Here is a 16,879-nt window from a genome sequence, read left to right as displayed (position 1 = left end):
CTTATATTCTCATATATTCTCTAGCACATTACCCCCACTATCAGCCCCTCATCTGTCTAACCTTGCTTTTCTCCATTTACTAGTTCTTTGTATAGTTCTTAAAAATATACTCAAAACTCTTCAGTCTAAGGCCAATATACTTTTTCCTTTCTCAGCCAATCATATCACACTTAATACCTGCATTTCCTTTCTTCCTACTTTATGCCTAATCTTATAAAACCTAGCTTGCAATCTCATCACTCAGCTGAAACTGCCCTCTTCAAAAATGTCAATGGGTCTTTTAACTGTCAAATCTAATAACCCCTTCTTTCTTATTTCTATATATTTTTAAAATTCCGAATTTAAAAACCAAAAAAGGGCACATTTCCACATACATATATGTTCTGCATAGAACACACAGAAAAGGATTGTCCTTAAAATAATGAATTTACATTTCATACTTCTTGCTTTAAAAATGTATATAATAAATTCAAATATTAATTTCAAAACTGGCTTATTGATAGATACTTCCTTCTATTTTCTTTTGTTCATTTAAAAGTGCTCAAGTGGCTCTCTTTTTGTTGGAATTACTATTACTAGCTCTTCTCCCATGTCCCAATCAACCCTCTATTAAAAACTGAGAAGGAAAAAAACCCCTTGTAACAAACATAATTAAGCAAAATATATTCATGCAGAGTCCAAAAATACATATCTCTCCACATTGTGTACATCACCTCACTTTCAAGGGATAGATATCATGTAATCAGCAAGATTCTACCTTTTCTTTTTTTCATCCTACCTCCTATTCCTGAGAATGAAAGAAAAACAAAATCCCTATTACAAATATGTATCATTAAATGAAACCAATGTCCAAAATGGCAATGTTCAAAAGGAAATATACACATACCTATATATGTTCACATATATACATAAACACACAGAAATATAGATACATACACATACATATAGACACACCCATTCTGTACTCTTAATCTTTCACTTTTCTATCAAGAGATGGATGGCAGGTTTTATCATTAGTCCCTGGAATCTTAGTTGATCTTTATACTCATTAGAGTTCTTAAATCTTTCAAAGTTGGTTATCTTTATAATATTGTTGTCATTGTATTAATTATTCTCTCAGTTATGTTCACTTTACTCTGCATCAATTCAGAATAGTCTTCTCAAGTTTCTCTGAAATCCTCATTTCTTACACCACAATAGTATTCTATTACATTTTACTTTATATTACAATTAATTCAATCATTTTCCAACTGATAGGTATCCTCTCAGATTCTCATTTTTGGCCACTTCAATATCACCATCACCACCAACAAAAAAAATCTTATAAATATTTTTATACATCTCTCCACCTGTAGCCTTTCCCCTTCAAATCAACCCTCTGAAGAGCTGCCAAAATGATTTTCATAAAGATTTTCTTTAACCACATCACTGTGATACAGCAAAAATCTATTACCTCTAGGTTCAACATAGCATTTAAGGATCCTTCGCACTGGAGTCTTTCTGTCTTAGTCATTTTAAATATTAATCCTGTCCACCCATTCTGTGATTTCCTCTCATACTGGCTTATTGCTGTTACACATAATTCATTCCATCTCCTGTCTCTGTGATATTGCTCTGCTTTCCTAAAATGCACTCTCTCTCTCTTTCCTTACTTCCATTTCTCACTTCCACATGCTAGAATCCTTAATTTCCCTGAAGATTCACATTAGTGTCACCTTCTTACATGAACCATTTCCTGATTTCCTATGTCAACACCCCCAGTTGCTAGTGAATTCCTTCCCCATACAATCTTGTAATCATTTTGTATCTATTAGATAAGTATATAAACATATATACATATGTATATAAATATGTACATATAGCTCTACATTTTGTATCCATTGTTAGAATGTAAGCTTTTTGAAGAAAAGAACTATTTTTCTTTTGGTCTTGTAACACCAGAACTTAATACAGTGCCTGGTACCTAGTAGATGTTTAATAAATGCTTATGGATTGAATATTTGAAAACATAGCATTACTCACCATCAGGCAACTGGAATATCTCTTTAATTACAAACATCTTGTATAAAGTCTTCCTCTTCACTGAGGAAGTAGTCAGAAAGCCTCTGTTCTAGTTCTTATCTGGGATAGGAAACATGGTAAAGACTAGAGTTGGGAGTCAGAAACTCTGGATTCTGAAGGGATTTGACCAAATGAGTCTTAATAACCCTTCTAACTTCAAAATTCATACCAACAAATGTAAATTATCCTTAATTTGAGGATAGGGCCAGAGAACTTCTGTAAGGCAAATTTGGAGGGTTGTGCATTCATGCCTCAGAGAACAACATCTGGCTTTCCATTCAAGTAATCTGATATGTGTCAGTTTAGACTTGTTTCTCTGCATGAGACAAACAGTAGTGAGCATGGGATAACTAAGACTTTAATCCAGGGCACCAAGATGTAGAGTGGAACATTTTCCTTCCAGTAAATGGCTGTATTCCACAAAGACTGAACCAATCTCTCCTCATCCTTCAAGAGTCCCATCATCATCATCATGCTGGTATCACTATACTTAATCAAAGCCAATTGCTCTGGACCTAGAGGATTTTTGATACATAGGATGTCCAGGACCTAGGCCCATTATACACTGACTTTCCTAGCAATTGAAACAGAGTTTTCTGTCTTTCTCCTCTTTTTCTTATGCATTTCAATTAAATTTGCCTCAGGCATTGCAATTCCTAGTTACACCTCTGCCCCCCAAGTGAGCCCACTAAAGAATATTGTTCCCAATAGGATGTTGAAACTCATGACCCAGGGATAATCTGTCATCTCCAAATTCAAGGAGAGAGAACATATTGATTTAGAGATATTTTACCTATATGGAGACAGGTCATTGGACCTAATGACTTCTTCTTTCTTCTTTCTTCTTCTTCTTCTTCTTCTTCTTCTTCTTCTTCTTCTTCTTCTTCTTCTTCTTCTTTCTTCTTCTTCTTCTTCTTCTTCTTCTTCTTCTTCTTCTTCTTCTTCTTCTTCTTCTTCTTCTTCTTCTTCTTCTTCTTCTTCTTCTTCTTCTTCTTCTTCTTCTTCTTCTATTGCCCCGGGTCACACAGCTAGGAAGTATTAAGTGTCTGAAGCCAGATTTGACTCAGGTCCTCCTGACTTCAGAGCTAGGGCTCTATCCACTGCACCATCTAGCTGTCCCCAATGACTTCTTAAAGATCCTCCTAGCTCTAGGATGCCATGATGTTAACTTATATAATTAAAAAGCTCTAAAATTCGAAAAAAACACCTTTTTTATTCCTCTCTTGGTTTTCTGTATTTAGTAGAGATGACAATTTGTATATTAAATGTGTTCAATGACCCTAAGATTTGAAGGATCACTTGGAAACTTTATGATGGATTTTAGCAGTTGGAGAAGGGGAAGAATCTTATTACTGATTGTTACAAAGTTCTCTTCCTACATCTCAGAACTATAGTTCTTTTTATTTGAACACAAGAAATTCCCTCTTTCCTGGTTCAAGATGAAACGTGATATTCCTTTAAACATGGCCCTGCTCTCCCAAGAGAATAAAAGGCTTAAAAAATCTTCTGCCTCTACTAAAATCAAATATGGAACAATGCCTGGAGGTGGTAAGCCAGCTAAGCTAAATTACATTGTAAGATTAATAGTAGCTATCTGTTGGGAGCCTCTAAACAAATATTCTAGTTAAACAAAGACTAATTAAGTTTCTCATGGAAGGCAAAGTCTCAGTGATCTCTGTCTCAAGGCTTGGTAGACTCTGTGCAGAGTCCCTTTCTGAATCTCTAAAATTTAAGAAAAAAAAGGGCCCATGGTCATATTGGAATTTTCCCCCAGCCTTGATAAGTAAGTTCTATTCAGATTCCCCTCCTCCCAAAAAAGGGAGTCCAGAAGACACTTCACATTCTTAAATGAGATTGTACCAGTGAAACTGCATATGCATTTTAATTCATTTTACCTTTCAATCCTATAGGACCAGAGTACAAAATAATCAACTCAAAGATATTTCTGAAGTATTGTCTATAACAAAACTCCTTAGTTCATTAAATGCCATATGGTATGAAAATAGCACTGGAAATGTAGAAAGGGGAACCTAGGTTTAGATCTTGTCTCTATTATTTACTACCTATGTGACCTTAAGAAGATTAAGTTACCTCTGTTGGCCTCCTTAGTCCATAGGTTTCCTTCCCACTCAGACTCTATGATTTGTCTAAACCTTGTTATTATTCCTGTAGCTTACACTTTCTCTCTCCTTACATTGCCACTGCTCTGGTTGAATCCCTCATTATCCCTTTCCTGGAGAATAGTAATAGGCTCCTAATTGGTCTTCTTGCCTCCACTCTGCTCTCCATTCATCATCCACACAACTACCATAATGATATTCCTCAGTCTGACCTTTTCACTCCTCTACTCAAAAGCCTTCAGTAGCTCCTTATGGCTTCTGGAACAAAAGACAGATTCCTTCCTTGGCATTCAGGATCCTTGATGATCTAACAGCAATCTGTCTTTGCAAACTTATTTCACATTATGTAAGTCTCTACACACACTCTGTGTTCCAGTCAAATTGGTATACTAAGTGCTTCCCCAACTCACTATTCTTACTCCTGCCTTTATGCATTTGCATATTTTCTATAATATCTTTTCTTTCTTTCTTTCTCATAATCCTTATCTTCAAGGCTTAGCTCTAGCATCACCTCCTGGGAAGACTTCCTGACTTACTCTTCTAAGCACCTTTTATCTTCAGTCATTTACTTGTCATACTTAACCTGATGTAATATGTAAGCTCCTTGAAGGAGAGTACTATTTCACTTTCATTTTTGTATCTGTAAACCCTAGCATTCTACTTTGCACAAAGTGAGCATTTTAATAAGTATTTGTTCAATTAAGCCTCCTTGAATATGGAGCCAAAAAATTGTGTCCCCAAAAGACTTCCAGGAGGAATAGTACCTAATAAGAATTGTAATCCTCTCTGTTATTAAGACCTCTCTCTTTAGTCATTGCTATGAGAGGTACCTAATCTGTTGCTTTTTAAGATTTTTTTTAATGGTGTAATCTCATACATTTTGTCATATATCCGTTTTGTTCTTGTAATATATGTCTGTATGTGTGTTCTATATATGTTAACAAAGAACAACGCCCTGGGAGAATGAAATATGAAGCTACTAGATTGGAATAAGAGGAGGAGTAAGCAAAAAGTGGTGGAAAAATTTGGAAAGGAGATGATTGCAGTTGGATAGAGTACCACAATATGAAGATTCTACTCACTCAGGATAGTTGATTGAATGATGAAGTGGAGGTCCTAGAAGGGGAAAAGGAGAGCTCTTTGGATGATCACAGGGTCTTTTAGCAACTAGCCTTATCCTTCTCACTGACCTAATCCTTACATATAGCCCCACCTGGGACAGAAGAAACGGAAGCTATTTCTTTTTCTCTGCCTATTTTCATTGTAGAGAATGTTTTCTTTTTGCCCCCTATTTCCCCTCAGGTTCTCTAGCTTCCAGCTCCTTTTTATGTTTTTTTTTTCCTAATCCTTTATAAAGATTTTTTTACTAATGCATTGGTTACTGTTTTTTTTTTTTTTTATGTCATAGCCATGCATTTGCTTCACTTGAAATAAAAAACCAGTTAAGTTAAAAATTGCTAACAAAGCAAATGTATCCGCTATTTATTATATACTCCATCCATAATCTTGCTCCTTTCTATAAAGAATATGAGGAGCATTTTTCCCATTTCCCCTTATTCACTTCCCAAAGGCAGTGATATCATTTACCTTGATATTTTAAAAGGGGGATTACAAAGCATCACATGATAAATTTTACAAACTATGAAGTTCTTACAGGTAATATAATACTACAGAACAACTAAAAAGTACCCAGTCTTTCTGTTTCTGAGCAACCTATTGCATTCCCATCTTGGATTTTAGACCTTGCTCTTTTTTCTGAGGCCATATTAATGCTTTGGATGTTCTTCATGCTGTCCTTCTATCCTCTATTATTCTTGGTTGGTCCATCTAAAGAAAATTCCCGTATTTGAATTACAATGGTTAACTCTGCAATTGGTGGTAAAACTATTTGTTCTACTCATTATTCTAGACTAACATTAAGGTATGCCATAAGTGTAGACCTTAATGATGCCTCTAGCTTGGCCTCCTAATGTGGTTACCATAATAGACTCTCCCACACTCCCAATCTGATGTTGTAATGGCCCATTTCTAATTCTTCTCTGAGCTAAGCTGACCAATAGACTTTGAAGTCAATGGATATTGATCACTTGATCTTGCTCTCATATATGATTTCTAATCACTTCCTTGCCTTAAGATACTGCAGTTTGCTTATGTTTTGATTCCTCCCCATAGAGCCAGATCCTTCACACTACATTATTTTTTAAATGTGTGTTGTATGCATCAATTACATCACTTATTTCCTTCCCTCATAATCTTACAGGATTCATATCATCGTAGAATCTTAAAGATTGTCTAGTCCATACTTCTCATTTTATCAATGAATAAACTGAGATCCAAAGATGAAGCAGTTTGCCCAAGGTTTACATAATTAGTGGTAGGTAGCTTCCTGATTAAAAGCAATAGGAGGATTAAAATTAAGTAAATACCCAAGTTCCCTTCAATATTTATGATTCTCTTGTTTCTACCTATAATAGTAGAAAGAACACTCATTGGGTTAAATCAGAAGCTATAAGTTAGCACCTAAACTCTGCCACTTGCTAGATTTCAATCTCTATGAGCCCACGTTTCATCATCTATAAAATGAAAGGTAATCTAGATCAAAGCTTCTTAAACTGTGGATTGGGATCCCATATTGGGTCATGTAATCGAATGTGGGGATTGTGGAAAATTTGGCAACAGTAAAAGGTTTCTAAAAGCAGTGACCCAAAATCAATTGAAAATCAAATGAATAATAAATCTGAGGTGTTTCTGGCAGTGCTTGCCTGTGTTGCATTCCACTTCACTATGGCCTTGGCTCTGAACATACAACATGTGTACTTTGTACCATATATGCATGAATGCTGCCAGAAATGCTTTGGCCCAGAAGTGAGATGGGTTCATATAAAAATTCCTTGAGCTTTTAAAAAGAGGTCAGTGGAAAAAGTTTAAGTAGCCCTAATCCAGATGAACTCTCATATTCATTTATGCTCTAATAATCTGTGAAAATGTGTACAGGAATATATCTTTGTTGAAATAAGAGTAATCACTTAACAAATATATACTGCTAATATTTTGATTTCTAAAATTGAGTATTTATATAAAAAATTTGATTCTGGCCATTGATAAATGATAGTATTTGTATTCTTATAAGCACGGTTCATACAGTTCGTAAATATGCATGTATGGAAAGTGATATCAAAGCAAGATATCTTAATTTATAAAATTAGTCCATAGAATAAAAGTATAAGCATAAGATCAGTTCATGAATTAGCTGATTGTTCTTAGTCATTAGTCTTTCTTTGTCTCTTCCAAATTTAATGTGTTATCTTCCTTACAAAATGGTTCAGTTTAGCCACTGTCAATTCCGTCACTATTTTTTTTTAACTCAATTTAATTCAACAAACATTGATTAATCATATACTATATGCAGATCACTTACCAATCACTGAACTAGTCACTGAAGAAAGTAGAAAATTTGCTAAGACATATCTAGCCCTCAAAACTTAGTCTGGTACAAAGAGAAAATGCAAAGCTAGATAACAATAATCTACAGTATTACTTGATAAATACCAAAAGAAAATGATACATGAAGTACAAATGGAAAGATCATCATCAACTAGGGCATCCAGGAAGGCTTTGGGAAAGACATAGTGTTTAAGATGTGAGTGGTTGTTGTTAATTTGATTTTGTTTTTGTTTTTTAGTAGTAGAAGAATAAGAGAGAATCATTAATACTTTTTTGCTCACTTCTTTGATAAATGTTGCACATTTGTAAGGTGTCTTGGATGAACCTGAAAGAATTCTTCCATGATTGAGAATCATGGTGAGAAGACAAACTAGACAATTCATAGACAAAAACAAAATCCTCCTTAGCATTTTCTAGTCAGTGAAAAATCTGTTCATTCCATGGTCTATATTTCTGTATGCTTTAATCCAGTCAGTAGAGGGCAGTAGTTGATCCAAAGATCCAACACTTCTTTGGACCAAAGTTCTAAATCATGGATAAGTCATTAAAAAAAAAAAAAAAAAAAACCAGAGAGAATATTATATTGATAGACTACTGAATGGACTTAAAATTTTATCATAAAATGTCAGAATTGGATAGGGCTAGAGATCACCAAGTCCAATCCTCTTATTTTACAAATGAGAAAATTAAGAGTCAAGGAATGAAAATGATTTGGCTTTCCTTACTAGGAAGGAAGGAAGGAAGGAAGGAAGGAAGGAAGGAAGGAAGGAAGGAAGGAAGAAAGGAAGGAAGGAAGGAAGAAGAATCAGAAAAAAAAAGGAGAGGGTGATAAAGGGAAGAAAAGGGCAAGGAAGGAGAGCAGAAGAAAAGGAAGGAAGGATAAGAAAGAAAAGAGAGAGAAAAGAAAAGACAGAGGAAGAGAAAGAAAGAAAGAAAAAGAGTGAAAGGAGGGAGGTGAAAAGAAAGGGAGAAATCTAGAAAAAAAAGTTTTGAAGGGAGCAAAAAGAGGAGAGAAGGAAGAAGGGAGAAAAGAGAAGGAGGAAAGGAGAATGTTCATAGAACTTAGTACCTGAACTGATCTTTGAGGGAAGCTGGGGACTTTAAGAGGTGGAAATGAGGAATTTCCAAAGTGAGAGACATTTTGTAAGATGGCACAGACATGATAGATATGAGAGGGAATGAAAGTTTGGAGAATGGCTATAGTAAGTTGTTTTGGCTGAAGCATATAATGCATGAAGGGGAGTAATGTCAAATAAGTCAGAAAAGCTAAGCTTAAACCAGTTTGTGGAGGGCTTTAAATACCAGGCTGAGGAGTTTATGTTTTATTGTAGAAGTCATAGAAAATCATTAAAGATTTTAAGTTTAAGATTAATGTCATATCTCTATTTTTGGAAGATATAATTTTGGCAGCTGCATGAAAGAATTATTGGAGAAGAAAGAAAGTGGAGGCAGGAATAAAAATGATGAGGCTATCAGCCAGGCAAGAAGTGTTGAGGGCATGATCTATGACTGTCTACAAAAGAAATAATGTAGGGATAAAGTGGCAGAGTTAGGATTATAACCCAGGTCCTTTGATTTCAAACTCAGTGCTCTTTTTTTTTTTTTTTTTAAATCATACTTGATGGTCTAAATGTAGCAAGGGGGTAGACAATGAACTCCAGATGTCTGTTTCTCAAAATTTTCTCTTCCTTATAAATAAAAGATAGCATGGCATGGTAAAAAGAATGCTATTTTTGATATCAAAGGATATGGGTTCAAATCTCATCTCTCCCACTTAGAAATTCACTTCCCTTGCCTGAGTCTTACCTTTCTCATCTGTAAAATGAAGGGACTCTTGTAGAAGTCTGCTCTTGTTCCTTCCTAAGCTTAGTCATATGATCCTCTAGAACAAGGGTTCCTAATCTGCGGACCATGAGCTTGTTCGTGTGTGTGTGTGTGTGTGTGTGTGTGTGTACATATTATATATGTGTATGTGTATGTGTCCATGTTATATGTGTGTATATGTATGTGTATAAATATAAAAATAAAAGGCAGGTGGTGCAGTGGATAGAACTTTGGACTTGGAATCAAGAAGTCTTTTCCTCCTGAGTTCAAATCTGACCTCAAATACTTACTAGTTGTATGGCTCTATTCAAGTCACTTAACCCTCTGTGCCTTAGTTCCTAATCTGCAAAATGAACTGGAGAAGGAAATAGCAAAACACTCCAGTATTTTTGCCAAGAAAACCATCAAATGAGGTCACAAAGAGTCTGATTTGACATAACTGAACAATATATGTAAACTATATATGCATTATTCCCTTTCATGTAATATACATATATACATATACACACATATTTTAAGAACTGTATTTCTTTGTAACTGGTTTCTTTTATAGTGTTCTATATTCTTTTCTTATTCATTAAAAACATTATCTGAAAAAGGATCCATAGGTTTCATCAGATTGCTCAAGGGGTCTATAACACAAAAAACTCCCTTCCTAGAAATTCTATTGCTAAGCTGACTCAAACTTGAACTCCATTCAGTCCACAGGTATTTATTAAGCACCCAAAACAGATTCAAGGCAGGCAAATGGGGAGTTGGAAGAGAAAACTAGTTATGGGACATAGGGGAAGATTAGGAAGTAGGGAATGAGGGGATATAATAATCACATATCAGAATTGAAAAGAGCCTTAGAGAGCCCCTCATTTTACAAATGAGATGTGACTTTTGAAACATTATCAAGCTAATTCTTCATTGATAGGGCCAATGATTAGAATCCAATTTCCTGATTCCCATTTTGATACCCTTTCCATTCTGTCTCACCCTACTGTTGCCTCTTGAAGAGTTAATGACCAGGGGCTCCTTCAGGCCTCAGACTCACAGCCTATTCACCTAATTGTGTTCTTCTCTGGTGTATATCTAAGACTCAAAGTTATTCCCATATTACTAAGGAACTTGGGCAACATAAGATGTTATCTGAAAATGAGAATGACTGGTAATGTCTCTCTTAGCTCAGGGATATTTATTAGCTCAGACTAATTTTGAACTAGAATAATTTTAGTCAGTGTGACACAAGGCCCCACACAGGGGCCACACTTGGCCCAAGTTGCCACAGTAGAGTTAAGGAACCTTCCCTTAAATTATATATGTGAGTTACTGTATTCTATCTAAGGCTAACTTGAAAAGAAAATATCTTCTTTGTGATGGAGAGAAAGGATTAAGGAGGGAAAGAAAAAAAAAAGAACTTTCTCCCCTGAAACTTCTTCCCTAATCAAACTTCCCTAATTAAACTACTTTTAAAGGAATGACATTAGCTGCTATTCTTCTTTTTGTATAGCCTCTCCCCCATTATAACCAATTTCTTTTCTAAAGCACCCCTCCTCTAGGAAAACTTGTGCTGCCCCTTCTGACATTCATGATCTGATTTTCAACTCCTTCTATCTCACAGAAATGAGCCACAATTTAGGGTCTCTGAATTCCAATATCTTCCCTGTCCTGACTCCTAAAACCTAGTAGCAAGTGTACCTGCTAGCCTTTCATGTCAACAAGCATTTGTTAAGCAATTACTATGCTCCAGGCACTCTGCTAAACCCTAAGAAGACAAATACAAGCCCAAAGTAAGTTAGTACCTGCCCTCGAGGAGCTTACATTCTAACAGAAGGGAGGAAATGAAGGTAGTTCATGGAGCATGAGAAAGTCAGGAAAGTCCAGCATGGAGAGGGATGGTCGTAACATCCAAGCTGCTTTAAAAAAAAAAAAAAATTAAAGGGCTTGGGTTTCTTCCAGCTTGGGGGATCTAGGAATGTTTCTGGACTACTCAAAACATCTTCTTATTCTATGTAGTTTTTTTTTTTTTTTTTTTTTTTTTTTTTCCCTCCTCCTCAACATTTCCCCAGATAAAATTGCTTGATGTAGAAAATAGGACACTGGACTTAGAATCAGGAAAATGTGAGTTCAAATGCCTTTTCACATACATACTACTTGTGTGAGCCTGGGCAAGTCAGTTAATTTCTCTTTGTCTCAGTTTTCTCATATGTAAAATGGAATGACTGAACTCCATGGCTTCTAGGTCCCTCACACCTCTAAATCCATGATCCTCTGACTTGCTTGGCTTTAGGGTGTATAAGTCATTCGAATTTGGATCATTTCTGTTGTTCAACACTTACCCCTAATTACCAGGTGTTTATATATAAGGTTTATGACTCTTACTAAAACTTTATAAGATTAAACTCCTGTGTAAATTTTACTTGATTACAATACTGCATTCTACCTGTTTCTGCTTTTTCAATCAATCTGTTCCTGTGTAGCATGGATATCTCGTTAAGAACTTTTTAAAATTTAGAGGCAATATGGACAAATTTAGTAATCTGATTAGTATTGAGGACTGGATGAAGAATATATTAATCACTTAATGATAATTAACTAGCATTTATATAATGTTTACCAAGTGTCAAGTCCTGTACCAAGTACTTACAATTATTATTTCATTTAATGCTCATAACAAACATGAGAAGTAGGTACTACTATTATCCCCATTTTACAGTTAAAGAAACTGATTTCTCCAAAGTTTTATAATTAATAAATGTATAAGGCTGGATTTTTTAGACTGATTCATGACTGATTGTTCTAATGTCTTAGATTATAGATATCCTCCCCCTCCCCCCATTAATCCTCTTAAACCCCATTTGTCAATAGCAATCTTTAAAAGTAGTGCAAGAGATAGAACACTGGGATTGGAATCAGAAAGACTCATCCTCATAAATTAAAATCCAGCTTCAGAAAGTTACTAGCTGTGTGACCCTAGGCAGGTCACTTAACTCTGCTTGCCTCAGTTTCCTCATCTGAAAAATGAACTGGAGAAGGAAATGGAAAACCATACCAGTATCTTTACCAAGAAAAATCCAAACTGGGTCAAAAAGGAATGAACATGACTGGAAAACAACACAACAAAAATTAGAGGAAACAGGATAGTATTTTTACTACCTTTGCTGTTTTGTCCAAGGTTAAAAATTAGGAAGCAGAAAAAAATTTTTTTAATAATTTATTTAATTTTGAACTTAAATATCATATAAGATTAGTATTCCCATATATATGTATATTATATACATGGGAACATTATATATATATATATATATATATATATATATATATATATATATATATATATATACATATACACAAAAACAGAATTATATGTGAAACTGTGACTATTATGTAGTGCTTGCTTTTTTTCCTAATTATATAATAAGTTCAATATTTACTTTCCAAAAATGTCCTATTTATTTATGGTTCCTTTTAGACTTCTTTTTTTTTCTGTTCAGTGTATTTAAAACTGGTTCAATAATTCTGGTTTGGGTTTTTTTGGGGGAGGTTAAGAGTGGACGAAAGTTTAAAGTTCTTCCTAGCCCTGTCTCTACCCTAAGCCATCAGAAAAATGCAAAAGAATATCCCCATTCAAATATTCTCATATTAAATATGCATAATCAAGCAAAATAATTCTCACACTGAACAAGTCCAAAAATGTATACCACAATATTTTAGAATTGGAAAGGAATTCTCCAGCTATTTACTCCAATACACCCCAAAGGATTGTCTTCTATAGTGAATCCTATCTTACTTAAAGGGGAATCTACCTCTTTCCAAAACAGCAGATTTCTTCCCTCCTTCCTTCTCTCCCTCCCTTCCTTCCTTTTTTCCTTCCTTCCTTCCTTCCTTCTTCCTTCCCTCTTTCCTTTTCCTTCTTTTCCTCCTTTCTTTCTTCCTTCTTCCTTCCCTCTTTCCTTTTCCTTCTTTCCCTCTTTCCTTTCTTTCTTCTTTCCTCCCTTTTTTCTCAACTCTGTTGAACTTGCCATCTTGTGCTTTTATCAGAGCCAAGGAACCACACACACACACACACACACACACACACACACACACACACACATCCCAGTCTCTTCAGGAGATCCACTGATGCCCTTAGGAGTTTAGACCTTTCCATCTGCCCTTCCAGTGAACTTTCTTTTATGTGCTGTCTTTCCCAATTAGAGTATGAATCCTTGAGAACATAACAGAAATTACCTGGCTTTTTCTACTTGTATCCCAAGCTCTATAGCACTTGGCATATAGTAAATGCTTCATGAATGTTTATTCAGTCATTCAGTTTGACACTGAACCATTAACTACTCTGAGTTCAGCTGTTCAAACAGTTCCAAATCCATCTAACTGTAGTATTTCATTCTCGTCTAGCTCACATCAGTCAATCAATTGACGAGAATAGTGTAAAATACTTTATTAAAAGCTTTTCTAAAATCTAAACAAACTATATTTGGAGCACTTCCATAAGTAGCCATGTTAGTTAGCCCCATTTTTAAAAAATGGGATGGTGGTGTGGGAAATGAGACTCTCAGGGGAAAGTGTGAAAATTCTCTGCTGCTCAAACATCGCTCAAATTCATTTCTTGTTTACTTCTGTTGTTGCTGTTGTCTAGTCATGTGCAACTCTTCATGAACCTTTGTGGGATTTTCTTATCAAATATACTGGAGTGATTTGCCATTTCCTTCTCCTGCTCATTTTACAGATGAGGAAACTTTGACAAATGGGATCACACAACTAAGAGATATCAGAGGTCAGATTTGAACTCACTAAAACGAGTCTTCCTGGTTCCAGGCACAGCTTTCTATCCATTTCACCTCTTACTTCCATTACATCCCTCTAATAATGTACCTTCTATTTTATGGCCATTTCAGTAGGCAGTGAAATACCCATCCCTCTCTTTTCTACTTATCAAAATCCTGTCCCTCCTTCAGGTCCCAGCTAATGCCCCCTTCTCCATGAAGTCTTCTCTGTTCCTTCAACTGGAAGTGATCTTCTTTTACTCTAAATTCTCATGGTATTCTATTGTTACTTCCTATTGTGTCATTTATTAAATGAGTTGTTTCTTTGTTGCTCTTTAGCCTTCATTCCTTAAAGGTACTTGTAAACATGTAGTAGCTTCTTTCTTTGACTAGAAATAAGTTAAGTATTTGCCCTGCTTGTCTCTGAATCCCCATTGCCCTTTGGTGTCCAACACAGTATCTTACACTTAGATACTAAATGAATGCTAAACAAAGCGACTAAAGGTGAACTCTGGCAACCATGCAAGAAAAATACAAATAACCTTAACACTAATTGGCTGTTTATTCACACACACATCCTCTTGCTAATGCTAATACTAAAGTTTGGAAATTTTTCTCTGACCCCTGTGATACTTCCATTTCCTCAGCTTTTGCATATCATCAGGTGGTCAACCTCCAGCAGCAAGAACTTGTTTTTTTGGGTTTTTTTCTTATTGCTAATTTTTTTTTAATGAAATTTTAAGAGCACTTCCTATTTTCTTTCTTTCTTTCTTTCTTTCTTTCTTTTTTTTTTTTTTTTTAGTGATTTAGACTTTTTAATTAGGAAGGGCAATTAGAATGGCCACTTGTGTTCTTGCTATAGAATCCTTTAATGAAGTTGACTTTAGCTGTAGATAAAAGGGACACTTGAACCACAGTATAGCTCTGTCCTCTATTCACCCCCATATAACTCATTGTGTTTGTTTGGCAGACCAAGGTGAGCTGGGAAGGTGACAAACTCCTGTGTGTGCAGAAAGGTGAGAAGGAAGGCCGAGGGTGGACACAATGGATTGAAGGCAATGAACTGCATCTGGTATGTTCCTGAAGCAAAGGCTAAGTAACTGTCCTTTGTTCTGTTTTGTTTTTTCTTCCTGCATTAGCAATTGTCACAAGGTATATGGCCAGAATGAAATGGGGAGAAATCCAGCATTTTGTCTTTAAAGTAGGGAACCCAGGCAGGTAACAGATAAATTACATTAACTCTACTTTCAACTTCATTATGTTCACTTTATATATTCTGAAATACATAAACTTGTGTTCTGTAATGGAATTTTAGTTAATCCAAGTGTGTTCAGTGTCAGAGGCCAGGTTGTATGGCTCCCTAGCTGACATATTAATGATTACTGTGTAATGCAAACTAAAATTAGCACAGCTTGAATTTCAGAGAGCAAAAGAGCTGAGATTGCATCAGGTGGAGAAAAAGCTTTTTTCTCCTTGTTTTCTAAAGTCTGCCTCACTGGGCATACAACACAAGGCCCACAAAGCTGTGGATTGTTTGTTTTTTTAAAAAAAAAGTGAAAGAGCACTGGTCTTGGAAGTGGAAATCTTAGTTTAATTACTTAATTACATAAAACTGAGAGCATGTCACTTCATTTCCTGAGCCTCAGTTGTAAAATGGGAACAACAGCAATAATGGCATTTATGCATCATATTTGCTTTCCAGGAAATGAGAGTACAAGGTGTCATATGCAAGCAAGTCTTCAAGAAGGTACAGTGAACTTTGCATCCAGAAGAAGGGCAGAACTGAAATGTCCACCTGACCCCCATCACTTCCTGCTGTTAGAAGGCCAGGAATTCCTGACCACTTAGAGAGCCTAACCATCCTAATGCACCTGTCATCAGAGTCTATCCCTTGATCTTTTTCATATTTTCTTTATTAAAAAAGAAATCATTACAAATAAACATTATCACTGCCAGATATTTACATGAAAAAGTGAACACTCTCTTGTATATGGCTTTTTCTTTGTCTTTCAGTCAGTCAATGAATACTGTGTTGTCTATTATGCACCATACTCTGCTAAATTGTAGAGATACATATCAAGGCAAAAGCAATCCCTGGACATGAAGAGCACAATCAAATGCGGGGTGAGGGGACAGCATGCAAGCAGTTACCTGCATACAAGTGTTATACATGTATATGTGTATGTATGTATAGAGATATGTATTATCAACTTTTTTTCCAGAGTTCAGTCTAAAAAAGAGTTAGGTTGTATCTGTGGGCTTATTCCTCCTAAAAAAGCAGACATATACACATGGAAACACAGTTAGCACTGGGTTTGGGGGTGGGCCTAGGCAGCAGGGATTATAAAGATCACAAGGTGGGAGGGTATTTGCATAGTGATCTGATCAGGTTATTAAGATTAAAAATCACAGACTAGGGAATGGAAGTGATCACATAGTAGTCTTATCAGGTTATCCCTGGGCTAGGCTGTTTTTCAGAAGGCAGATTTTGGCTTTATCAGGTTCGGTCACTGGGCTGGGGGGTCAACATGAGCCAGTCTGAGTTGGTTCTGGTAGTAACGGGGGAGTTCCAGATTCAGCATGTGAATACTGTGAGGAATTTCTGATGTCCCCAGCTTAAGGAATGGAGCCTGCTTGGCTGATTCTGATTTCCTGGGTCAGTTCAGTTTCCTCTGGATA

The 16,879-nt window shown here is 35.7% G+C and overlaps 1 protein-coding gene across 1 annotated transcript in view; it reads left to right on the top strand.

Moving 5' to 3' along the window:
* RBP1 (retinol binding protein 1) overlaps positions 1–16,177 on the top strand; it is a 37,104-nt gene extending 20,927 nt beyond the window's left edge. Inside the window, exons 3-4 of the mRNA XM_051985640.1 lie at positions 15,171–15,272; positions 15,903–16,177. Of these exons, the coding sequence (XP_051841600.1) occupies positions 15,171–15,272; positions 15,903–15,956 (156 nt within the window). The 3' untranslated portion in view covers positions 15,957–16,177. The remainder of the gene's footprint in view (positions 1–15,170; positions 15,273–15,902) is intronic.
* Positions 16,178–16,879: the final 702 nt, after the last annotated feature.

The sequence above is a fragment of the Antechinus flavipes genome, chromosome 3, assembly GCF_016432865.1.
Source record: "Antechinus flavipes isolate AdamAnt ecotype Samford, QLD, Australia chromosome 3, AdamAnt_v2, whole genome shotgun sequence".
Taxonomy (NCBI): Eukaryota; Metazoa; Chordata; class Mammalia; order Dasyuromorphia; family Dasyuridae; genus Antechinus; species Antechinus flavipes.
Note: the sequence above shows the minus strand (reverse complement) of the source record. Positions and strands in the feature narration are given on the sequence as shown.